The sequence below is a fragment of the Berghia stephanieae genome, chromosome 3 (assembly GCF_034508935.2).
Source record: "Berghia stephanieae isolate SIO BIC M18660-M18661 chromosome 3, UCSD_Bste_1.3, whole genome shotgun sequence".
NCBI classification, from domain to species: Eukaryota; Metazoa; Mollusca; class Gastropoda; order Nudibranchia; family Aeolidiidae; genus Berghia; species Berghia stephanieae.
The window spans coordinates 24830055-24857510 of record NC_088362.1 but is presented as its reverse complement, the minus strand read 5'-3'; the positions used below and the strand labels follow the sequence as shown (position 1 = coordinate 24857510).

The 27456-nt window shown below is 38.0% G+C and overlaps 1 protein-coding gene across 1 annotated transcript; it reads right to left on the bottom strand.

Annotated features, from left to right (window-relative positions):
• Nucleotides 1-14834: 14834 nt before the first annotated feature.
• LOC144967413 (uncharacterized) lies at nucleotides 14835-26618 on the bottom strand. Its single transcript, XM_078904581.1, has 4 exons — nucleotides 25370-26618; nucleotides 23175-23379; nucleotides 20976-21153; nucleotides 14835-15363 (listed from the first exon to the last, which is right to left on the bottom strand). The coding sequence occupies exons 1-4, from the start codon at nucleotides 25455-25457 to the stop codon at nucleotides 15244-15246; spliced, it is 591 nt and encodes a 196-aa protein (XP_078760707.1). The 5' UTR covers nucleotides 25458-26618; the 3' UTR covers nucleotides 14835-15243.
• Nucleotides 26619-27456: the final 838 nt, after the last annotated feature.

Here is a 27456-nt window from a genome sequence, read left to right as displayed (position 1 = left end):
TGGTAGCATAGTTTTGTCTTAATTGTATTGTATGAATTATTGGCGACAGCCTAAGATTAAATAAACTTTGTTTTTGTTTGTCTTTTTTTTTTGACTATGGAACTGATACTTGTCATAGCAGACCTGCCCACTTGAAATTGGAAAATTAAAATCGTAGTTTTCAGGATTAATAAAATCCTAGATATTTTAACTACCCTTTAACAAAATCACCGGAATTTTCGTCTATTATAGGTATCAAATTTTTAAAAAAAACGAGAAAAACTGATTGCAAACGTAATAATGATGGTGGTGGTAGTAATGATGATGGTAATACTATTATTGTTATTATTATCATTTGTTATTATTATTATTATTATTATTATTATTATTATTATTATTATTATTATTATTATCATTATTATTATTATTGTACGTATTGGTGGGATTACGATTGTTTTTTGATTTTTTTTTGTGTGGTTATTAATGGTATCAGTTTATTGTTTGGTTCCATTTATCATTTTTTTCCACTTTCATGTATGTTGTCATCAAATTGTATGATTTATTGGCGAAAGCCTAAGATTGAATAAACTTTGTAATATCGTATAGTAATCATCATTGTCGACGACATCGTCGTTGTCATCATAATCATCATCATCATTAACAACAACAACAACAACAACAACAACAACAACAACAACAACAACAACAACAACAACATTAACAACAAGTACTACAATAGCAATAAAAACAATATCAACATCATCATATAATTTCCGTCATCGTCTCCACAACTATCATTCTAACCAACAGTACCACCAAAACCACTATCATAATTACATCCTCCCTCACCGTCTCCTCTTCCTCTTCCTCCTCCTCCTCCTCCACCACCACCACCGCTACCAATATTCCAACCACTACCACCACCGGCACAATCATTCTAACCACCAAGAGAGCAGTAAAAATGATGCAATTTGAGCTCTGAATGAAACTCGAGTCATATCGCTGTTGTTGCTTCTCGATTAAAACTTTAAAGTTACTACGTACTACTGAAAACCAGTAATATAACAGAAATATTAATCTCGCCGTTGAGGGATTAAAGCATCTCTTTAATTTTTCGAGTGAACGAAATGGACTTGTATTGTCAAGGTGTTGTCGCATTATGTCTCATCGCTTTATTTTTTGTTGTATTCTCTTTCGTGATTCATTTTTTATTACGTTTGGTATAATTAAAATCTACTGGTATTGTCATTTCATTGTGAATGTGATTATTTGTGTTGAAATATTCTTTTTTTAAGGTGAACAAAAAAAAAACAAAACAAAAAAAAAAAACAAAAAAAAAAAACAACAAAAAAAAAAAAAAAAAAAAAAAAAAAAAAAAAAAAAATATATATATATATATATATATATATATATATATATATATATATATATATATATATGACCGAATCACCTTTGCCCCACCACTATAAATAGGCTAGAACCGCCACTGGCTGGAAGCCTTCTCAACCTTTAAAGCTACACGCTGTACTGATTGGTCAGGGGCACGAGTATGACTCGAGCTGTAGTAAATTCTAAGCGGTGTGATTGGTTCAAGTTTTGAGGCTCTGTAAGGGTTTTTCAACACCAGGTCAACAATGAATTTCATTGTTTGTGAAACAGAAAATTGAACGTGTGACTTTTTATTGTTAAATTATTACAAATTATCAAGACAATGACGACCTGTGGCTTAGCCTTAATAGCCTTTAAGGCCCTACGCCACTGGTTATGATAATCGATCGATATTTGAAGGACGAGTTTTCTGGCCAAAATTTTGAATATGTGTTGTTTTAAAAAAAATTAAGAGCACCTCAGTAAATAGGGAACGTATTTGACGTCACTCAAGTCTTTGTTATTGTTTTTAGCCTGCCATTTTTATGAGTAGTTTTCACTGAATTTTATTAATCCGACTATAAACGTTTAAGGTTACACATAGTCTTGTGTGCTGGTACGTTATATCCGGCTGACAAAGTTTGTGAGTTTTTTAAACTAAACGCATAGCATCAATAGGTTTCTTGTTTGTCTTTACTTCTTCGTGACCTGCCGTGACAATAGGTAATAAGTGGGAGTGTAGCAGATGTCATGAAAAACAGATTTAACTGTTCATACTCTGGAATAACACGTATTTGAAAATTTGGCCAGAAAACTCGTCCTTCAAATATCAATCGATTTAAATGACCCTCATCTTGGAAAAAAGCTCTCAAACCTGGAGCTTCGCGAAGTCCTGCTGGATTTCTCGGTTTTAAGAGGGGTTTTTTTTCTAGATAATTAAATAATCGATCGATATTTGGAGGACGAATTTTCTGGACAAAATTTTAAATATGTGTACGGCAGTTTTCTAGAAAGATCAAGCGAACACCTCGGATACTCTAATCTACGAATAGTTGAACGTAGCCATTGTTAACTTATAGATAGTATGCGCTTGGCTAAGAAGCTCACAACATTGCCATCCGGAAGGATTAACGGATCAACACACAAAATTATGTGTAACCTTAAACGTTAATAGTCTGGTTACTACAATTTAGTGAGAATTATGGCTAACCCACACCGGAGACCGACTCCGACGACCCGGCACTGCCGTCCTCTGCCGTCTTCCGGATAAAGAAGTCGGGCACGGACAAAATACTAAGAATAAAGAGAAGAGCCGCTAGACCGCAGGGACGTCGGGTCGTAGCCATCGTTAACATATGTTACAGTGAATGACATAATCAGTCAGATGGTGAAAAGGTTTTAACTAAGATATTGCCAAGTTTAGTTAGAAAGTCAATTTTTTAAAATCAAAAATGATTTATTGCCATAAATGATTAAATCAACCCTTTTTGTATATCTCCGGGAAATACCAAAGCTTAATTTCACTTCTAAATATTTTTTACTAGTGTCACGATATAGATAATATGCAGATGACGTCACTCAGGCCTTTGTTATTGTTTTTGCCATCCGCGTTTGTGAGTTGTTCTCACGAAATTGTATTAACAAGACTATAAAAGTACATGGTTACACAGAGTTTGTGTGTTGGTCCGTTATACTTCCGGATGGCAATGTTGTGAACTCCTTGGCCAAGAGCTTTCTATCTATATATGTTAACGATGGCTACGGCCTGGCACTAGAACCCTCTAGGACTGGCAGTTTGACGTCATTTTTTAGGTTTGTGTAGCATCTAGTGAGTTGTCGTTAGTAGAGCTCAAGAAAACAAGTTATTTCATTGGTTGAACTATTGAATACAACTAACGATTTGTTTTCTTTTGTGACAAAAGACTGGCCTTTTGACGTCATTTTTTGGCCAGTGTCAGGCTATAAGTTAACGATGGCTACGGTCGGGTGCTTGGTATGGGTAGGTAAAGCGGCTCTTATCTTTATTCTTAGTATTTTGTCCTTGTCCGACGCCTTTATCCGGAAAACAGCAGAGGACGGCAGTGCCGGGTCGTCGGAGATAGTCTCCGGTGTGGGTTAGCCATTACTCATAAACATGGATGGCAAAAAAAAAACAAAAAACAAAAAAACAAATAAAAAACAAAACAACAACGACCCGATAACAAAGGCCTGAGTGACGTCATCTTCGTTATATCCATAGCCTGACACTAGGACCATCGCTATCGTTAACTTATAGCCTGACATTTGAACCCTCAAGGACTTACAGTTCGACGTCATTTTTAAAGTTTGTGCAGCGTCTGTGAGTTGTCGTTAGAAGAGCTTGCGGGAACATGTGATTCAGTTGGTTGAACTATTTAATAATACAACCAACGATTTGCTTTCTCTTGCGGCCAAAGACTTGTCTTTTGAAGTAATTTTTTGCTCAGTGTCAGGCTATAGGATAACGAAGGTTATGCTAGGACCGTAGACATCGTTAAGTTATAACCTGACACTGAGACCCAAAAGGACAGGTCTCTTGACGTCATTATTTGGTTTTTGCACCGCCTTGTGAGTTGTCATTAGAGTGCTCATGGAAACAAGTGGTCCCATTGGTTGAACTATTGAATACAAGTCACGATTTGTTTTCTTTTGTGGCCAAAGACTAGTCTTTTGACGTAATTTTTTCCTCAGTTTCAGGCTATAGATAGAATGCGCTTGGCCAAGGAGTTCACAACATTGCCATCCGGAAGTATAACTGACCAACACACAAACTCTGTGTAACCATGAACTCTTATAGTCCGATTAATACAGTTTAGTGAGAACAACTCACAAACGCGGATGGCAAAAACAATAACAAAGGCCTGAGTGACGTCATCTTCGAACTATCTATATATGTTAACGATGGCTACACTGGGACCCACCAAGGCTTTTATTTTTCGTTGATGTTAATCAGACTAGAAACATTCAAGGTTACACACGCTGTCTCCGGTTACACACAGTCTTGAATGTCGGTACATGGTATCCGGTTGGCGGATGTTGTGAGTATTTTTCTTAAACGCATAGCACCAACAAATCGCACCCAATAATTACGATACATATGTTCAATTTCACATGGTTAAATATAAGTGCGTTTATATATATATGTGTGTGTGTGTGTGTGTGTGTGTGTGCGTGTGTGTGTGAAACTTACACCACATTATTATTATTATCAGTTTGAGAGACATAATTGGCCACATTCTGACACATTACGCCGTATTGATGCTGTACGTTTAGTTAAAAAAAAACACAACAATCCGCAAGCCGGATATTAAAATAAAAGTCCCACAGAGCCATTATGCACATGGAGCTGGAGTTTATCCCGGTTTCTATAACGTGAAAAAGGAAAATAGCTAATTGCTTGCTACCCTTTGGATATGACGCTCGTCTATCGCAAAGTACTTTCTGCCAGATCTAACAGACATAGTCACTGCTGGGTGGACAGGGATTCAGAATAAATCTCGACTGCACCCGGGATTGATCTCGTTCCCTTTGATTGTGAAGCGAGTGCTCTACCAACTGAGCTATCTGGACCCCCAAGCAAGATATAGATAGAACGAAGTTGACGTCATTCACCTCATCGTTGTTGATTTCACCGTAGCCATCGTTATGTTATAGTCTGATACTGAAATCCAAAAGGACTGGCAGTTTGACGTCATTGTTTTTTTTTTTTTTTGCACGGCCTAGTGAGATCGGATGAGATCGCAAATGAGACAAGGAAAATATACTTGGAATCCGCTGAAAAACACCTTCCTAAAAAACGGGGCAAAAAACAACCATGGATGAGTGAAATTACACTAAACAAAATCAAAGAGAGGAAAGACGCAAAGACGACTCATGGCACCCATAGCAATGTATACAAAGAGATAGCTAAGGAAGTGAAAAAGCTGTGCAGAACGGATAAGAAAGAATATCTCATGAGAAAATGCAGAAAAATAGAAGACCTTCAGAGAGAAAACAAGACCAGGGAAATGTATGATGAAATAAAAACCATCACAAAAAGTTTTCAATCACGAATAGGGGTGATAAAAGATGAGCAAGGTAAACCCCTCACAGAAGCAGAAGACATAGCAAATAGGTGGAAAAGATATTGTGAAGATATGTACACAGAAGACCAAATAAACGAAATCCAACCTTTGCAAAACAACATGCAAAATGAAAACGAAGAATCTAGCTTACCACCTCTAAAATCTGAAATAGAATGGGCAATTAAATCACTTAAAGATGGGAAAAGTCCAGGTTGTGACAACATTCAAGCTGAGATGATAAAAGCAAGCGAAGATGAAGGAGTTGAAGTATATCTAAGACTTTGTACGAAAATTTGGGAGAAAGAAATTTGGCCCTCAGATTGGAGGAGAGCAATTTTTATACCATTGCCTAAGAAAGGAGACTTACAACTATGCTCCAACTACCGAACAATATCACTCATCAGTCATGCAAGCAAAATCCTTCTAAAAATTATCATGAACAGGATTGAACGTAAACTGGAAGAAGAAGTCAGTAACACCCAGGCAGGTTTTAGAAAAAACAGAGGGACAAGAGACCACATATTCAATTTGCGTCAAATTATTCAGAAGCATCGAGAAGTAAATTCTGGCCTCCACACTTGTTTTATAGACTATTCGAAAGCTTTTGATTGTGTTAATCATGAGAAACTATGGGAAACTCTCCTGGAGATGAACTTTGATCCTAGAATTAGAAACCTGATAAGATCCCTCTATGAGAACCAACAATCAGCGGTACAACTAGAAAGCGGAACAACAGAATGGTTCAAAGTTACAAAAGGAGTAAGACAGGGATGTATTCTATCACCCCATTTGTTCAGCATTTACACTGAAGGTATAATGCGAGATGTGGAAAACGATGTCAGGAGAAGTAAGTACAACGAACCTAAAATGCAAGGTCTACCCATAAAAGATCTGAGGTACGCAGACGACACTGCACTATTGTCCACAACACCGGGGGACTAGAGAATCTAATAACATCTGTAAAGGAACATAGCGAGACCAAAGGCCTTAAGCTGAATATAAAGAAGACCAAAATCATGAATACTGACAAATGCAAAACAGATGCCATCATAAAAATCAATGGAGAAGAAATAGAAAGAGTAAAGAATTTTGAATATCTTGGAGCCAGGATTGAGTACAACGGGAAATCGGCCCCAGAGATCAGGAGGAGACTAGCAATGGCAAGATCAAAGCTAGAAAAGATGAATAATATCTGGAAAGGGCAGTGCATTCAAACAAAAATCAAAATCCTCAAAAGTGTTGTTTTCCCAACTGCAACATATGGATGCGAAGCATGGACTATCAGCAAAGCAGAGAGCACAAAGATCACAGCTTTTGAAATGGCATGCTACAGAAAAATACTCAGAATATCATGGACTGAAAAACAAACAAACAAAGAAGTCCTGAGAAGGATCGGAATAAAATCACCAATTCTTCTTCAAACTGTAAAGAAATTGAAACTAAACTATTTTGGCCACACGACTCGCCACGAATAATTAGAAAAGCACATTCTGCAGACAAGGGTAGACGGCAAGAGAGGAAGAGGTAGACCAACAAGAAGCTGGGAACAAGATATATGTGAATGGCTGGGAATGACAGCAACTCAAGCAAGTAGACTGGCGGAAAACCGTAATCTGTTTCGCAAGAAAGTTCGGGAAGCAACGTCCTACGCAGGATCAGCTGACTAGATGATGATGAGTGAGTTGTCGTTAGTAGAGCTCATGGAAACAAGTTATTTCATTGGTTGAACTATTGAATACAACTCACGATTTGTTTTCTTTTGTGGCAAAAGACTGGCATTTTGACGTCATTTTTTGGTCAGTGTCAGGCCATAACTTTACGAAGGCCACGATTTCACCCAGCCTATTTTATGAGTTCTCACTAAATTCTATCAACCAGACTATAAACGTTCAAGGAATGGTTACACATAGTTTTGTGAGTTGATACGTTGTACCCTGCTTGCTGATATTATAGATAGTATGCGCTTGGCCAAGAAGCTCATAACATTGCCATCCGGAAGTATAACGGACCAAAACAGAAAACTGTGTGTATCCATGAACGTTTATAGTCGGATTAATACAGTTCAGTGAGCATTACTCATAAACGCGGATGGCAAAAAATAACAACAAAGACCTGAGTGACGTCATCTTCGAACTATCTATAATCTTTTTGGATAAACGCAATGCGTCAATAAACGTACCAACACAAAATAACAAAAAAACTAAAAGCAAAACAAGAATATTGTGTAACCTTAACTCTCTCCTTACCAGCTATTTTTAGAATTTCCCCCGAACATTCACTCCAAACCAACACAAGAATAGACTTTTCTTACTCAAACTAAAAAGTAACAAGTGCATTCTATACTGAATGTTGTTCAGCAAAATGAGCTCTACAGCACATTGTTTTGTATCTATAGCTGTAATCAAAGCTTTCTTTAAATTTTGTGATGTACAAGAGAAATCAGAATGAGAAAATTGTCTGTTGCATCGTAACGAATGTGACGATTTTCCTCTGGGTGATAAGGAGAGGGTTAAACGTTTATAGATAGTTCGAAGATGACGTCACGCATGTCTTTGTTATTGCTTTCTGCCATCCGGGTTTATGAGTACTTCTCACTAAACTGTATCAACCAGACTATAAACCTTCAAGGTTACACACATGTTGTGTGTTGGCCAGTTTTACTTCCGGATGGCAATGTTGTGAACTTCTTAGCCAAGTGCATACTATCTATAGTCTGATTGATAGAATTTAGTGAGAAATACCCATAAAAATGGCTGGCTTAAAGCAACAACAATGAGCTGAGTTAAGTCAATTGGATTCAATAGTCTGGTGTCACGTCGCCCAGCAACGGCGACCATCGTGGTTCTAAACAAAGAAAATCGGTACTTTTTATTCTTCATACTGGCTAGAACTTATCATATGTTTTGTGATCAGAATGTATAAAAGTCAAAACATGATCAGATTTATGTTTATTTCTCCTCTGGATACACGTTTATGCTCGTCGGAGAAATATTTCATACGGTCGTCCGCCATTGTTCCGCTAGTTTAGAGCCAGTTGCTAAGTTACTATGCGTCATTACGAGGGAAGTGACGTTACGACTGTTGAAGCGTATTTCGTTCTATCTAATAGGCTGTTAACTGGGTGCAACAATGTGGTCTTGTGATATGATGACACCCGCTTTCGGATCGGAAGGTCCTGGGTTCGAGCCTCGCTTGCGCATAGTTGAGTCCGTGGAAAAGGCTCTTTTCTCACATTCTCTCACAGTACTCCGGTGTAAAGTGAGTACCTGGCCGTTAACAGCGTTGTCTCTGTTCGAAAGAAAAAAATGTAATATCGCCTTAACAGGCGTCATATCCCTTCCTAAATGTTAAATGTTGCTGTTGCTAAAGAGACCCCTTGTTTAGTGGAAATTGCACTATATAAAAGCTCAAAATATTTATTATTCAATTTCCACTCCGGTCCCCTCTTGCCCTCCATTTGACATTCCCTCTCAGTCGATCTCTTGTTTTATCATAGAAAAGTGAGTGAAACTCACTGGTGTCAGTGACCGAACCGTACAGGAATAGGATTCAATAGTCTGATGTCACATCCGCCCACCAACGAGTAGCTTGGTTCTAAATAAAGAAAATCTGTACTTTTTATTCTTCATGCTGGCTAGAACTTTTTCTCGTGGCATGTGATCAGAATGTATAAAAGTTAAAACACGATCAGATTTATAATGTTTTTCTCCTCTGGATACACTTTTATGCTCGTTGGATAGTTTAGACCCAGTAACTAAGTTACTATGCGTCATTACGAGGGAAGTGACGTCACGTCTGTTGAAGCTTATTGCAAACGTTTTATCCTACCAAGGAAATGAAACCACACACGGAGCTTCTTTGTTATCGAATGGTCAGTTATCACTAAATAAATGTTTGAATAGTAATTTAACATTTTAGGTAACACGTAGATTTGTTTGCCGGGTCTTTCGGTCGAAGACAGCAGTAGCTTCTCATGGTACTCATACTACTGTCTTATGAAGATCGACCCAATCTGCTAATTCTGTACTGCACTCGTCATCATCATCATCATCATCATCATCATCATCATCATCATCATCATCATCATCATCATCATCATCATCATCATCATTGCCTTTTTCACCCTGGGTCAGGGTGACCACAGACAAACAGTTTCCATCCTCCTCTATCTAGAGCTAACTTCTTTTTTTTTTTTTTTTAATCTCGTCCCATGTCTTATCACTTCTCTACATATCAGCTTCTTTCCTTTCGGCTTTGTCTCTTGTCCTTCATAAATTCTGTCATTGCAGAGACTCTTCGGTCGCCCAAGCTGAAAAAGCATTTGATCTGTCCGTCCGCGTTTCTGTAACGGTTTGTCGTGCACCGTCGAAAACCCACCAGGGAGCTTCGTCATAATACACCGTTCAACTAGATGCTCTGCGGTTTTGGGTTCGTTACCACAACGGATCCATGTTGGATAGGTGGAAAGAACCCACTGACCCCACTGAGTATCTCATAAGGGCGTCGGCCATTGTTCCGATAGTTAGGAACCAGTTACTAAGTTACTATGCGTCATTACTAGGGAAGTGACGTCACGACTGTTGAAGCCTATTTTTTTTTCTATATGTTTATGCGAAGAGTTGCCGCCTGGTATTTGTTTACTCAACGAATTGGGAGACAACTACGTTGTTTGATTTTGATGTTTTATTAAATGAGTAGTGTCCCTTTGGAGGATGTGTGTTGCCAGGGAAACGAAGATCTTTGGGATCTTTTTGTTTGTTTGATTGTTTGTTTGTGCGGCTATGTGCTCTTGTGGAATGACACTCGCTTTCGGATCGGAAAGTCCTGGGTTCAAGCCTCGCTCTGGTGCATATTTGGGTCCTGTGAAAAGGCTTTTTACTCAGATTCTATCACCCTACTCAGGTGTAAAATGAGTACCTGGCCATTGTCTCTATTGGAAAAAAATGTAATATCGCCTAACAGGCGTCATGTCTCGTTCTTCTAATTACATGTTGCTGTTGGTCAGGGACCCTTGTAAAGCGCTTTGAGCACGTTAATGGATATTGCGCTATATATTTTGAAAAATGATAATTACAAGACATGAAACTTTGGGGCAACTTTCGTGTGAGATTCGCAATGTGAAGTCGGTCAACATTTCGTTTGAGTATCGATACTCAACACATATAGAGCAGTAAAGTTAGGTGCCCCAAACGTAAACAATAACAAGTTGCTAGTGATTTCCGTTAGGGACCGGAATAATTTACGCACAATATAGGTCTCCCAATTTTGTAGTTTGAGTTGTAGGCAATACACTTTCAGTATTGAAAACATGTTTACATAAAATCTAACAGTTGCAGAAATAATAATATAAGGCTAAATTATTATGAAAATCAGGCTCCGAATAATTCTCGTTTTGTTCACACCAGCGCAATAATTTGCTCTGGTCTAAAAATAGATAGACTGTAACTTTTGATAAATTTTAGAAAATTTTACCTTTTGTTCCATAAAATATCCATATCTAGACATTATTTGATGCATGATCGAGTATTTATGAATATGTGTTTCTTTTGCCACCTAACAGCCAAATTTTAAAGGTTATTTTTTTTCTATTATTTACATTGGAACGTGAGCTGTCAAGACAGGAACATGTGGTTTGCCACGTGCTTCTCGACCTTTGTTTACGTATGGGGCACCTAACTTTACTGCTCTATAGATACTGTGCGTTTGGCTAAGAAACTCACAACATTGCGATCCGGAAATATAACGGACTGACATACACAAAATGTGTAACCTTAAATATATTATAGTCTGGTTCATACAGTTAATGAGAACTACGCGTTAAATTATAGTGATGGCAAAAAAGCAAACAACAAAAACAAAAACAAATACCTGAGTGACGTCAATTTCGTTCTATTTATAGTCTGTTTAGCGTCGCCATCGTTAACATAATATAGACTGACACTAGAACCGTGGCCTTCGTAAAGTTATGGCCTGACAATAGACAGATTGCGCATCGGGGCTCTAACGGGGCCGATTAGAGATAGACGACGATTGGGATTGTTTGGAAGCTTTAACCCTTTGCCCACTAGTCATTATGACATCCGAAATGCTATCGCCTTCTACATCTACGCCAGAACAGAAATAGAGGGTGGAGCCTACCATGATATAACATTTTATGGAGCCCTAATTTCGTCATATCAGTTCTGTCCACTGACAGGTGGGTGGGTATCGCTTTCCAGAACTTGTGTCCTTATATGAAATCCTGAGTTTTTGACCAATCAACGATTGCTCTTTTGATAGCTCGCTTGTCAAAATGAGTCAGCTCAACCCTTGATTTATGTACAGGCATCACAGGCGGTATATGTTGTGTAACTTCAAAGACCACGTTTGACCGAAAGCGATGAATGGAAGCCCTACTGTGGCGTGGAGAACGAGGTCTTGTATGTATAGTTACGTCATATCTCAACGCTCGTGAATTCTTAGTACGGCTGGACTCACAATCAAAACACGAAATATGTGTTTTAAACTCTTGAATCAATCGAGTTACATCAGTGCGTTCGTCTCATTGAGAAATGAAAAACGATATATAAATCAAGAACATCGACCGGAAAACAAGGAAATTATCATAAAATTATAAAATTTGAGAAAGCTGTTTTCAAAATCAAATCTATTACAAAAAAGGTTATTTCTAGACCGATTTTTATGAGACAAAGACAATTTTTCTCCACTTTTCAAGCTGATTCCAACAATGAGGTTTTCAAATTTATCGCGATAAGATTATTTGTCATTATTTTTTTTTATACCCAATTGACTGCTCAGGAAATGAATACGTAATCCTTGGCGGCTAGCGAGTAGGTGTTAAATTTTGCTTACCCTTTCCCACGTAGACGCACGCACACACACACACACACACACACACACACACACACACACACAGACTTATCGTCGTCTAGCATCCTATCGTTCGGCTCGACGATTAAAAGGGGTTCGTATCGTCGCTAAAATAATTACAAAATACATATATTTAAAATATATTTATGGTAATGTGAATTAAATATTTTAATGCTCTAATATATCAAGAATGATCATTATTATGATTTATTACGGTGTGAATTGAATTTGACTTTTAAAACTGAAGTTTAATCTGACACCCTACTCGCTGTTATCATTCGAGTCTAAGTTGTAATAAGGCAACTTTGGCCAGAAGTGAAAGACATACATTGTGTGTTCAGTCTGTGTGTGTGTGTGTGTGTGTGTGTGTGTGTATGTGTGTGCGTCTGCGTGGGAAAGGGTAAGCAAAATTTAACACCTACTCGCTAGCCGCCAAGGATTACGTATTCATTCCTGAGCAGTCAATTGGGTATTAAAAAAAATAATGACAAATAATCTTATCGCGATAAATTTGAAAACCTCATTGTTGGAATCAGCTTGAAAAGTGGAGAAAAATTGTCTTTGTCTCATAAAAATCGGTCGAGAAATAACCTTTTTTGTAATATATTTGATTTTGAAAATAGCTTTCTCAAATTTTATAATTTTATGATAATTTCCTTATTTTCCGGTCGATGTTCTTGATTTATATATCGTTTTTCATTTCTCAATGAGACGAACGCACTGATGTAATTCGATTGATTCAAGAGTTTAAAACACAGATTTCGAGTTTTGATTGTGAGTCCAGCCGTACTAAGAATTCATGAGCGTTGAGATATGACGTAACTATACATACAAGACCTCGTTCTCCACGCCACAGTAGGGCTTCCATTCATCGCTTTCGGTCAACCGTGGTCTTTGAAGTTACACAACATATACCGCATGTGATGCCTTTACATAAATCAAGGGCTGAGCTGACTCAAGTTGACAAGCGAGCTATCAAAAGACCAATCCGTTGATTGGTCAAAAACTCAGGATTTCATATAAGGACATAAGTTCTTGAAAGCGATATCCACCCACCTGTCAGTGGACAGAACTGATATGATGAAATTAGGGATCCATAAAATGTTATATCATGGTAGGCTCCACCCTCTATTTCTATTCTGGCGTAGATGTAGAAGGCGATAGCATTTCGGATGTCATAATGACTAGTGGGCAAAGGGTTAAAGCTTTCAAACAATCCCAATCGTCGTCTATCTCTAACGGGACCCGTTGGCGCAAACTCAGTAATGACCAAAAAATGACGTCAAAATGCCAGTCTTTTGCCACAAAAGAAAACAAATCGTGAGTTGTATTCAATAGTTCAACCAATCAAATAACTTGTTTCCATGAGCTCTACTAACGACAACTCACAAGGCGGTGCAAAAACCAAATAATGACGTCAAACTGCCAGTCCTTTTGGATTTCAGTATCAGGCTATAACATAACGATGGCTACGCTAGAACCGTCAAGGACTTAAAGTTTGACGTCGTACTTTAGTTTTGTGCAGCGTCTAGTAAGTTGTCGTCAATAGATAGTTCGAAGATGAACTGTATTAACCTGACTATAAACGTTCATGGATACACACAGTTTTGTGGGTTGGTCCGTTATACTTCCTGATGGCAATGTTATGAGCTTCTTAGCCAAGCGCATACTATCTATAGAGCTCAAGGAAACAAGTGATTCTATTGGTCGAGCCTTTGAATACAACTCACAATTTGTTTTCTTTTGCGGCCAAAGACTTGTCTTTTGACGTCATTTTTTGGTCAGTGTCAGGGCTACGGTTGGAGGGACTTTAGTGAGAAGTAATCACCCAACTGAAGATCGAAAGCTGGTAAAACACATGCCAAGTTTTAGTTATATTACAAATAAACAGTATGTGGATGTTTACATACTTGACATGGCCTGACATAGACAAGCATTGTCTGCAATTAAAACTCTATTTTATTTTTTGACTTAATTAATTTGTTCTGTTTTAATTCGTGCATCCTGTACCATACTATTTCTTGCCCCATCAATATTTTTGTTTATTCACCTTAACATATAATTTCATTCCACTATAGTATTTCTTTCATCGTGTTTTGTTGACAAAGGGGAAACCCGAATCGTCCATATTATCTGTTCTCGTTTATTAAATTGAACCATACATTCAATATTACATTGTTATAATTTATTACCACACAGGAAGCCACACCTCTCTGTATTGATAGTATGCGCTTGGCTAAGAACAACATTGCCATCCGGAAGTATAACGGACCAACATACAAAACTGTATGTAACCATGAACGTTTATAGTCCGGTTAATTCAGTAAAGTGAGAATTACTCATAAACGCGGATGGCAAAAAGCAATAACAAAGACACGAATGACGTCATCTTCATACTATCTATTTCAGTCCCCGGTTTAACTCTATCCTCATCAGCATTTTCAGAACTTTTTCCGAAACGTCACAACACACAAAACGTCACCTACACAACACAAAAACATAATGTTATTTTTACTCACACAGAAGAGCAAGAAGTACATTCTATACATAATATTTATTGTTCAGAAAAATTAGCACTACATCATAGTGTCAAGTTTTTATAACTACATATAACAAAGTATCTATGTAGATCCGTTCAATTTTATGATGCATAAAATGATAAACTTGTTGGTGTGACCATTTGTGACCCTTCGCCTCAAAACGGTATTAAGTCGGGATGGTTTAAGATGTTGAAAATTGAATTTATAGCCAGAAATATCAGACTTGTGTTGAATTTGTATTTTTATTGTGTAGAATGGATACCATATTTTATGGTGCTACTGCCAACAATTTATATTTTTGACCAGTTTAACATTAAATTCGGCTTTTAAGCATCTGATTCGTTCCGAAATAGTACCGTTTTGATACGATGGGTCACATTTTCTTATTGTTGGTAAGGACAGAGTTAACCCCAACAAAAGATTGAATCACACTTCGGCTTTTTCAGTTCGAACTCAAAGTAGAGACAGGCCAATGCCTTATGTGTTTTCTTTTCGACAATCTTCAATGTGGCATGATAGTCCGTCTGATGAGAAAAAAATAATAAACAACAAAGTTTCAAAGTTTATTCAATCTGAGGCTTTCGCCAGTAATTCATACAAATTGATGACAACGTTGACGTCTACATGAAAGTGACAAAAAAAAACTTTAAAAAAAGAAGAAAAAACAAGAAAAAAAATGGTAAATGGAACCAAAAATAAAATGATACTATTAATAACCACACAAAACTACAACAATGATATTACCACTAATACTTACAAGGAGGGAAAAATTGTTATGAAAAAGAGTTAACTGTCGGACTCTTGAGAAACACGTATGTAAAAATCTGGTCAGAAAACTTGTCCCTTCAAATATCGATCGATTCAAAAGAGCTTCATTTTGGCAAAAAACGCTCAAACCTGGGACTTTGCAAAGTGATGTTGGGTCCTTGAAAAATGCTCTTTACTCACATTCTTTTACAGAACTTATGTGTAAATAGAATGTTAATAACGTTGTATCTGTAAAAAAAAAAACAACAACTCGTTATATCGTCTTTAAGTAGGCGTCATGTCTGTGTGCTCGTCGCCATCGGAAACTTAAAGGCTCCATCCACGCACGGTTTTGATAGGCGTCCGAACCAGGATCAGGCAAACCGGCGTGAAAACGCAATGTGTGTGGCCAAATACCTGGCCGATAAACCTAGGTACGGTCCATCGCTCGCAAAGCCCGCTTTGCTTAATATTTTTCGAGGCGATCGGCGATCGGGGGCGTGGCAGTATAAAAAATTGGACAATTTTTTTCGGATTTTCGTTGTTTTGACGTCAGATTCGTGATCAGCGTCGAATTTACAATAGGTTTGATACCAAGAACTATGTTTTAACTCCAAAAATTGATGAAATTAGAAATCAAATTTAATTAATATTGAGGTTATGTGGCCGACAGAACAGTGCTCCTCCCTGTTTTGTGGTATGACTCGCTTCCAGATCGGAAGGTTCAGGTTTCGAGACCCGCTCTGCGTTGCGCAGAGTTGAGTCCTTGGAAAATGCTCTTTACTCACATTTTCTCACCGTACTCAGGTGTAAAATGAGTACATGGCCGTTCGTTGAATTTGTTAGGAAAAAATGTCACATCGCCTGACAGGCGTCATGTCTCGTCTTTCAAGTTTAATATTGCTGTTGCCTTGGGACCCCTTGTAAAGCGCTTTGAGCACGTGGATATTGCGCCAAATAAATGCTGTGTTATTATTTTTTTAAATAATATTTTTATAAATGTTGCGCCAGGAAGAGGTAGATGGCAAAAGTTTCGTTCTTGATCATCGTAAAATTTATAAAGGATTTCATACAAAATAAAAAATAGTTTTCATAATTTTCAATGTAATGATATAATAATATGCCAGTTCTTTTTTTTTTTTTTTTTCCTCCTCACCCGTTGACGCGACATGACGGTCGACCTTGACACAGACATTTGGGATTGGCAGATGCCAAAAAGCCTTGACTACGTGATGACAGGGGTGGGCATTGTAACCCTGAATTATACTCTACAAACAACGCCCCCCCCCCCCAAAAAAAAAAAAAGAGCTATAGATAGAATGCGCTTGGACAAGGAGTTCACAACATTGCCATCCGGAAGTAAGATAGAATGCGCTTGGCCAAGGAGTTCACAACATTGCCATCCGGAAGTATAACGGACCAACACACAAACTATGTGTAACCATGAACTTTTATAGTCTTGTTAATACAGTTTAGTGAGAACAACTAACAAATGCGGATGGCAAAAACAATAACAAAGGCCTGAGTGACGTCATCTGCATACTATCTATAGATAGAATGCGCTTGGCGAAGAAGTTCATAACATTGCCATCCGGAAGTATAACGGACCAACACACAAAACTATGTGTAATCATGAACTTTTATAGTCTGGATAATGCCGTTTAGTGAGTATTGCTCATAAACGTGGATGGCAAAAAGCAATAACAAAGACCTGAATAGCGTCATCTTCGTTCTATCTATAGATAGTATGCTCTTGGCTAAGGAGCTCACAACATTGCCATCCGGAAGTGTAACGGACCAACACACAAAACTCTGTGTAACCTTGAACGTTTATATTCTGGTTAATACAGTTTAGTGAGAATTACTCATTAACGCGGATGGCAAAAAAATTTTTTTTTTAAAAAGACAAACAAACCCCCCCCCCCCCCCCCCCCAAAAAAAACAACAAAAAAAAACAACCAATAACAAAGACCTTAGTGACGTCAACTTCGAACTATCCATAAATTTACGATGGCTGCGGTTCAAGTGTCGGGATTTAAGTTAACGATGGCTCCGGTGTGCTGCTATGGATGCGATGCGTTAATCGAAAATATCTCACAATATTCGCCTGTCGGATATACATACCAACACACAAAATTATGTGTAACCTTAAACGTTTATAGATAGTATGCGCTTGGCTAAGAAGCTCATAACATTGCCATCCGGAAGTCAAACGGATCAACACACAAAACTGAGTGTATCCATGTACGTTTATAGAAGGTTAATACATTTCAGTGAGCATTACTCATAAACGCGAATGGCAAAAAACAATAACAAAGACCTGAGTGACGTCATCTTCGAACTATCTATAGATTATGTTTATAGTTTAGTTAATACAGTTTAGTGAGAATTACTCATAAACGCTGATGGCAAGAAACAATAACAAAGACCCAAGTGACGTCAACTTCATTTTACCTACGATAGATAGAATGCGCTTGGCCAAGGAGTTCACAACATTGCCATCCGGAAGTATAACGGACCAACACACAAACTCTGTGTAACCATGAACTTTTATAGTCTGGTTAATACAGTTTAGTGAGAACAACTCACAAACGCGGATGGCAAAAACAATAACAAAGGTCTGAGTGACGTCATCTGCATACTATCTATAACGGGCCATCATACAAAACGATGAGTAATCTTGACCGTTTATAGATAGAATGCGCTTGGCCAAGGAGTTCACAACATTGCCATCCGGAAGTATAACGAACCAACACACAAACTCTGTGTAACCATGAACTTTTATAGTCTGGTTAATACAGTTTAGTGAGAACAACTCACAAACGCGGATGGCAAAAACAATAACAAAGGCCTGAGTGACGTCATCTGCATACTATCTATAGATAGAATGCGCTTGGCCAAGGAGTTCACAACATTGCCTTCCGGAAGTATAGATAGTATGCGCTTGGCCAAGGAGTTCACAACATTGCCATCCGGAAGTATAACGGACCAACACACAAAACTGTGTGTATCCATGAACGTTTATAGTCAGGTTAATACAGTTCAGTGAGCATTACTCATAAAGCGCGGATGGCAAAAACAATAACAAAGACCTGTGTGACGTCATCTTCGAACTATCTATAACGGACCAACACACAAACTCTGTGTAACCATGAACTGTTATAGTCTGGTTAATACAGTTTAGTGAGAACAACTCACAAACGCGGATGGCAAAAACAATAACAAAGGCCTGAGTGACGTCATCTGCATACTATCTATAGATTGGCTAATAGTTTGGTGAGAATAACTCATAAACGTGGATGGCAAAAATAATAACAAAGACCCGAGTGACTGCAATTTCATTCTGCCTATAGAAGGAGCGAAGTGACGTCCCTCAGCTCTGAATGACGTCAACTTCATACAATCTATAGATAGTTCGAAGTTGACGTCACTCATGTCTTTGTTATTGTTTTTGCATCCGCGTTTATGCGCAGCCATCGTTTAGTTATAGCCTGACACTGAACCCCCAACTGACTAGCACTTTGACGTCAATATTTGGTTTTTGCACCGCCTAGTGAGTTGTTGTTAGTAGTGCTCATGGACACAAGTGGTCCCATTGGTTTAACTATTGAATACAACTCACGATTTGTTTTCTTTTGTGGCCAAAGACTGGCATTTTGACGTCATTTTTTGGTCAGTGTCAGGCTTAGATAGAATGAAGTTGACGTCACGGGGGTCTTTGGTATTGTTTTTTACTATCCACGTTTATGATTAATTCTCACTAAACTGCATGATCCAGACTATAAAAGTTCATAGTTGCACAGAGTTTTGTGTGTTGATCCATTATACTTCAGGATGGCAATGTTGTGAGCTTCTTAGCCAAGCGCAAACTGACTATAAGTTAGCGATGGCTACGGTTTATGAGTAATTCTTACTAAACTGCAGTAACCTGACTGTAAACGATCATGGTTACACATAGTTTTGTGTGTTGGTCCGTTATACTTCTGGATGGCAATGTTGGGAGCTTCTTAACCAAGTGCATAAGATCTATAGAATCTATATAAATTTCTTTCCTTGAGCACTTCTAACAACTCATTTTTCACTTTCATTTGGTGATTGTCGTCTTCTTTTGTGACGTAATATTTTGGTCAGTGTCAGGCCTTTAGATTCCGAAGCTTTCGTGAACTCATAACCTGAGATCGACAGTGCTGCTTTGTGGTCTAGTGGTATGACACTCACTTTCGGATCGGAAGGTCCTGGGTTCGAGCCTCGCTCGGCGCATAGTTGAGTCCTTGGAAAAAAGGCTCCTTACTCATGTTATATCACCGTACTCAGGTGTAAAATGAGTACCTGTTCAAAGCGGGACTCGAATCTAGGACCTTCCGATCCAAAGACGAGTGTCATACCACAATACCACACAGCCGCACATTGTAATTTTGATGCCCCTTTAAGAAGAATTGATGGAGTTTCTAGATCTAGTCTCCAATTTTGTCATTGAGTATTAACGGTATGCATAGAGAGTCTGCAGAGAGAATTTAATGAGACGTTATCACCCAACTGAAGTTTGAAGTTGCGACAACACGTCTAAATTAAAGCCAAATTACAAATAAACATAATTATGAGCGAGAGGATGTTTACCGACTTGACACTAGTGACCTAGATACAGATCGTCTCCAAGTTTCCTGTTTTCCGAGACGGAAATAGAGACGCAAAAGTGACAATAGGGTTTTGATAGCAGATGACGTGTACCTGTGTCAGGCGATGTCAAGTCGGTAAACATCCCATCGCTAAAACTGTTTATAATATGTAACACAGTTGGTAGTTGACACGGATTTTTGCAGCTTTCTATATATATATATATTTGACTATTACTTCTCACTAAATTATATCAGACTATAGTTAGTTTAAAGTTGACGTCACTCAGTTCTTTGTTATTGCTTTTTGCCATCCGCGTTTATGAGTAATTCCCACTAAACTGTATTAACCAGACTACAAACGTTCAAGGTTACACACAGTTCTGTGTGTTGATCCGTTATACCTCCGGATGGCAATGTTGTGAGCTTCATAGCCAAGCGCATACTATCAATAAACGTTTTGTATAATTGTAGGATTGATATAGCGGGTGTGTTGTATTTAAACACATATCATCAATACTCAATATAATATTTTCCGAATTACATTGAAAACCCACACACGAAAGGAGCCCCTACGTGTCGTGTCTTGATATAATCATTTCGGCTGTCTCTGTATTCATTCATCTGGCAGACACAAAAATATCATAATTTTATATAAACTCATAGCATTAATACAATTTATCTAGCGGGCACAATCGGTGAGTGTCTTACCTAAACGCATAGCATCTATGTAAATGATTAATTTAATCACTATCTATTTTTATCACTTGTCTTACGTAAAGTCCAAATGGTAGACTTGGCAGATGTTTATTTAGGACATTTATCTCGAAGTCGGGGATGTCATAAATCTTTGGTTTCAGTTCCGAGCATGAGCATGGGAATTTTTTGCTACATTTTCCATCCGGAGCCAGTTCCTTGGACTTGGTTTCTATGTAATTGCAAAAATCATGGGTGCTGAAGAGAGAGAGAGAGAGAGAGAAGAAGAAGAAGAAGAAGAAGAAGAAGAAGAAGAAGAAGAAGAAGAAGAAGAAGAAGAAGAAGAAGAAGAAGAAGAAGAAGAAGAAAATGATTAATACAACATATCAATCATATCATATCATATCATATCATATCATATCATATCATATCATATGACGCTGTCTTAGACAAATCATCAGGTTGAAATGGTTTGACAAAGTGCCAAATGCTGATCTTTGGACACGGGCAAACCAAGAGCAAATGGAGGTCCTTGTCAGACGCAGAAAGTGGTGATGGGTTGGCCATACCCTGCGGAAAGAGCCCTGTAATGTAACCAAGCAGACTTTCGAATGGAACCCACAGGACAAGAGGAAACTGGGTGGTCCAAAACAGACTTGGAGGAGAAACATTCACCAAGGTCTGCGCGTCTCCAATCTTACCTGGATTGAGGCAAAGGTCTGTGTCAAGGACATAAGAAGATGGAAGAGTGATGTTGAGGCCCTATGCTCCGCCAGGAGCCAAGAGGCATAAGTCAAGTAAGTCAAGTCATCCCGACATAATAATACCGGGTGTCACAAATAGGATTCAATAGTCTGATGTCACGTCCGCCCAGCAACCAGAAGCTTGGTTCAAAACAAAGCAATTCGGTACTTTTTATTCTTCATGCTGGCTAGAACTTTTTCACATGTCATGTGATTAGAATGTATAAAAGTCAAAACTTGATCAGATTTTTTGTTTTTCTCCTCTGGATACACTTTTATGCTCGCCTGAGAAGTCTTTCATAAGGGCGGTGATGGAGATAATGGCGTCCGCCATTGTTCCGATAGTTTAGAACCAGTAACTATACGTCACGACTGTTGAACACTATTTGATATGATCCATCGCGGACCACTATCTATCATACAAGGCGTGTCCAGAGGAAAACAATCATATGTGAAAGAAAGTGGAAATGGATTGGACGCATCCTGAGATGAATACTTGAGCTTGAGATTTTATAGAATGCAATAGCCACTATCTTATCTTACCTTATCAAACTAAAGGCTTTCAGGAAATGTCTGAAGACTGAGTTGTTCCGTGAGGCTTATTTTTTAATGAAATAGATGTTGCTTAGATTTTGTTTTTGTATTCATGCTTATAATGTAGACCTAGTGTCGTGATTAAAAAAAAAAAAAAAACATTTTTATTATGTAAAGCGCCGCAGAGCACGATTAACGTTGATGTTTAGGCGCTATATAAATTCATTATTATTTATTATTATTATTATTATTATTATTATTATTATTATTATTATTATTATTATTATTATTATTATTATTATTATTATTATTATTATTATTAATAGGAATCCTCCTTTAAATGCCTTTATACAATAGTTTATGATCAGAGAATCTCATTTAGCTTTTGTTGTATCATTCACAGACAGTTTTACACAACTTTAATTGTCAGGAAAAATGTATCAATACGCTTTACTAGGGGTCCCTGACCAACATCAACACGTAACATATAGGACGAGACTTGGCGCCTTTTAGGCGATATTACATTTTTTTAACCAACAGAGACAACACTGCTAACGGCCAGGTTTACACCCGAGTACGCGGAGAGAATGTGAGTGAAGAGCATTTTCCAAGGACTCAACTATTCACCGAGAGAGACTCGAACCCAGGACCTTTCGATCCGTTAATAGTAGCACGTCTGACCGGTAATCAGAAGGTCTGAGATTCGATCCCCGGTCAAGGTCGACTGATTTTTTGGAATGTTTTTTTTTTTCTCATATTTTTCTTTCTTGCGTGCTTTGTCTGGCACCTTTCATACACACTTGTTCAGTTCTTTATCTTCCACGGGTACCTGCTTCTTAATTTCTTAATTTGATATAACAATCGCGTGTTTGTAGCATTGCACCTTTCAGGTGCTCTATGAAGATTGCATTGTGTGTGTGTGTGTGTGTGTGTGTGTGTGTGTCGTTTGTGTAGATGGAGTTAATAGGAATACAAAAATAATGAAATAAAAGGAAAACTCACCAGCTGCCATGACCGAGAAAGCATGGTACATGCACGTAACCAAGCGCGAAAGTGTTTCTCTTAACCTCCGCTACCAGCTCATATTCTTGGCCGGGCTTTGGAAGTTTCAATATCTGGAATTTCAAATCGGCTTTGACTGTGCCGGGGACGACCAACGGGTGGGTCTTTAGATCAAATTTCAGGAGTTTGAAGTAGGGACTATTCACTGGGAAAATAAAATAAAGCACATTGAGATCAGGGTTGGTTAAATATGAATTGCCCTGATTATGATAAGACTGCTCCGTTTCTTTGTGTAGTTGAGTCTTCTGTCCCTTACATCCCACGATTTAAAATTGTCAGCATTCGAAAACTTAAATATTTTGGCGATAGGTCTCTTATGAAATTCGGACCCAAGAGTTGGAATGATGTCCCTCAATCTGTGAAATTTTCGAGCTCAATAGACATCTTAATGAACAACCTGAAAACATATCTTTTCAGAAAATATTTATCTACTTAATTGGAATTTTGAATGTATTGTATGTGACTTTAGTTTCTTAACCAAGCGCACACTATCTATTCAGTCCTCCAGAAGATTGGTTTTACACTTCCAGTGAAAAAGGAACTAGTTTTTTTACATTATATTTTTCTTCCCTCTATTCATATCTGATTAACTCGCGTAGGTATAAACTTAACGCTCTCCTTACTAGCCATTTTCTGAGTTTTCCCCAAAACTTCACATCCAACTAACACAAAAATATAATAATATAGTTTTCTTACTGAAACAAGTAAATTCTATACATAATATTGTTCAGCAAAATAAGCTATACAGCCCAATGTCAAGTTTTTATAGATATAATAAAAAGAATTCTTGAAATGATGTGACGTACAAAAGAAATCAGAATGGTATCAGAATGGTAAAATTGTTGGTTGTGCGGCAATGTGGTCTTGTGGTAAGACACTCGCTTTCGGATCGGGAGGTCCTGGGTTCGAGCCTCGCGCTCGGCGCATAGTTGAGTCCTTGGAAAAGGCTTTTCACTCACTTTCTCTCAACGTACTCAGGAGTACCTGGCCGTTAACAGCGTTGTCTTTGTCCGAAAAATTGTAATATCGCCTAACAGGCGGTATGTCCCGTCCTATATGTTAAATGTTGCTGTTGACTAGGGACCCCTTGTAAAGCGCTTTGAGCACATTTAGTGGATATTGCGCTATATAAAGCTAAATTTTTTGGTTGCATAGTAACGAATGTGACGATTTTCCTATGGTTGGAAAGGAGAGGGTTAAGCCATCACCCGCAACCTGACGTCCCTTGACCTGGATTCGGACAGCCTTAACCCACTCAATCATAGAGACTTCTGCTGTTTTTCAAAATTGGAAAAAAATGTATTAAAAATGATCATGCACATAGATAGTTTTATTCAACTACCATCAACATGTAAAAACTAAAAACATTAGCTTTGATACTACGTCTATAATTTGTCTCAGAGAAATATAATAAATAGACATGGGGTAAAAGTAACTCAGGTAACTACGTGTATAGTCGGTGTTAGGGTTGAGTTAGTTAACAAACATTATACAGTAAACAATGGCACCGATCACTAAATTAGAAGAACTTCACAGGTATTGCTATCGATATTTGGCGTTGAAGTTAAATACTCACCTGTTCTACCCGTCTGATCTATTATCGTACCAACACGCAATAGTTGGTAGTAGTTCTTCAGAGTCAAAAGGTTCGTGGAGTAAGAATGTATCCCGTTTTCTATATGTGACCCTTCGTCTCAAAACGGTATTAAGTCGGGCTGATTAAGATGTTGAAAATGGAATTTGTAGCCAGAAATATGCTTAAGTTGAGTTTATATGCTTTATAGAGGAGAAGGAGTATCATAATTTACTGTGGTAAATACCAACGTTTCATATTTTTGACCAGTTTAACTATAATTTGACTTTTTAGTATCTGGTCCATCCCGACTTAATACCGCTTTGAGACGATGGGTCACATATACCATGAAACGGACAATAGCAGTTGCTTGCTACTCTTTGGATAGGAGGCTAGTCTATCGTCTGCTGGATGGACAAGGGGTGTCAATAAAAAAAATTGGAATGCACCCGGGATCGATTTTGGTCCCTTTGCGTGAGAAGCGACTTCTCTATCTATCAACTGAGTTATCGGGACCCCCAAAAGTAAAGAAAATCAATAACGATCGCTACAGAATACTCACTGCATTCTTTGGCTACGAAATCAACTGCATCGGATCCTAACGCGGCACAGCTCAGACAAAGAACGACCACTGCCCAGAGGGAAATCATTTTCGCCGACAGATCAACACTGGCATCAACCACTGTGGGAATCACAATGACGACGTGTTTTAAGTTCTTTTATATCTTATTTTAGGAGTGGAGAGGTCAGAGAAAGAAGAGACAACAAAAAGTGTGGGGAATGCACAGCTTTTAGTGGTTCATTATCTATAACAAAACATTCATTCTATCTATCAAGAAACAGTACCAAAAAAATAGTTTTGATTTTTTAAAAAAAATTGTGGCGAATAAAAGAATCATAATGAAAAAAATTGATGGTTGAATGGGAAAGAAAATGATGATTTTTCCTGTGGTTTGTATAGAAAGGGTTAAAATAGATAGGCCAAGAAGCTCACAACATTGCCATCCGGAAGTATAACGGACTATAACACAAAACTATGTGTAACCTTGAACGTTTATAGTCTGGTCAAAACAGTTAAGTGAGAATAATCATAAACATGGATGGCAAAAAACAATAACAAAGACCTGAGTGACGTCAAATTCATTCTATCTATAGGGATGAACTGTTTGTTTGAAACTAAATGTAAAGCCAACGATTTGGAAGAAAAAATCGCAAAAAAAACTTGAGCTTTTATTTTGTGCAATATCCACTTAACGCGCTTTTAAAGCGCTTGACAAAGGGTCATTGACAACAACAACACTTAACGCGTAGGCCGAGACTAAACTTGCTTAGCGACATTACAATGCAATTCTTTTTTCCGACAGAGGCAACGCTGTCAACGATCAGGTACTCATTTTACACCTGAGTACGGTGAGAGAATGTGAATAATGAGCCTTTTCCAAGGACTCAATTATGCTCAGAGCGGGTCCCGAATCCAGGACTTTCCGACTTAAAACACAGCGTGTTGGTAAGATTGATCCGGCGGGCGGAACAGGTGAGTTTTTAGCTTAGGTACCCAGTTCGACCACCTGCCGCTGCGCTGTGTGGGCTTGAGTAAGTCACCTCGCGCTAGTTTAATTTGCGGCGCTGCACTGCGGCCTGCGCCTGGGTTATTCCAGTCTTCCATTGGAATAGACTCTAGAGAAAAAGTTTCCCCAATAAGATGAATAAAGGGAAATTTATTTTAATGTTTTTAAATGTCATTTATAGATGAGAAAAGTTTGTTTCGAGTTAAAACAAAAGTTTAGATTGAAATCTCAAGGTGAACGAATGAGATAAGATGTTTAGACAATAATTTAACATAAACAAGTTTAGTTTGGTGTCAATGTCAAGTTCTCATACTGAAAAGAAAACACAAAAGAGACAATTTAGGGAGCAGACATGTTCTAAGATAAAATTTTAAATCTAAAAACGGGTATACGAGACAGTACACGACCACGCGGAAAGAATATAATAACAAACATTATTTTTTATTTAATCAGTTCAAAATGGAAAAACATTATCATTCTGAAATTAGGTCAGAGTTCAACAATCAGAACAATACGAAGTTTCTCTACATCCGTTGGAGAAATAATAAAAATTTTCCAAATCATCAGGGGTCAGTTAACTTCAAACCTGATTCAGCAAAAACGGGCTGTTTTTGACACAACCTTCATGTTACCTTGGTGACTTTCGTATGTGCATCCACTGTGCGCATGTCGAGCTAATGATTATGTATAATTTATTACCTATGTACTTCTGAAACACCAATTATGGCCTAACAAAATTAGGAATGAAACTCCAGGGGAAAAAAACAGATACAGTGAACATAGCTACAACTATAATAATACACAGATGGGGATGGTTTGGACATGTTGCCTGAATGGCGGCAACAGCTTTGTCAAGAACTGCACTCCGCTGGGCACCTGGGTGGCAAAAGGCGGAAAGGGAGAAGATCCCAGGAGAAGATCCTTGGGTAAAGAACTTATAGAGGGTGGTTTAATCTGGAACAACATAGATGAATGTTACACATAGTTTTGTGTGTTGTTAGTAGTCATCAGGAGAGGAGGTGGGTAGGGTTGGTGAGTATTTTATATTGCTTCTATAAATTTAGATAAAATACTCACAACA

Excerpts from the sequence above, each read along its gene's own strand:
- LOC144967413 (XM_078904581.1), bottom strand. The coding sequence starts at position 25,457 with ATGATTTCCCTCTGGGCAGTGGTCGTTCTTTGTCTGAGCTGTGCCGCG. Across the intron at positions 23,380-25,369 it reads TTTCGTAGCCAAAGAATGCA|TGAATAGTCCCTACTTCAAA; the intron begins GTGAGTATTCTG and ends TTATTTTCCCAG. Across the intron at positions 15,364-20,975 it reads GTCTACCATTTGGACTTTAC|ACGGACTATCATGCCACATT; the intron begins GTAAGACAAGTG and ends TTTTCTCATCAG.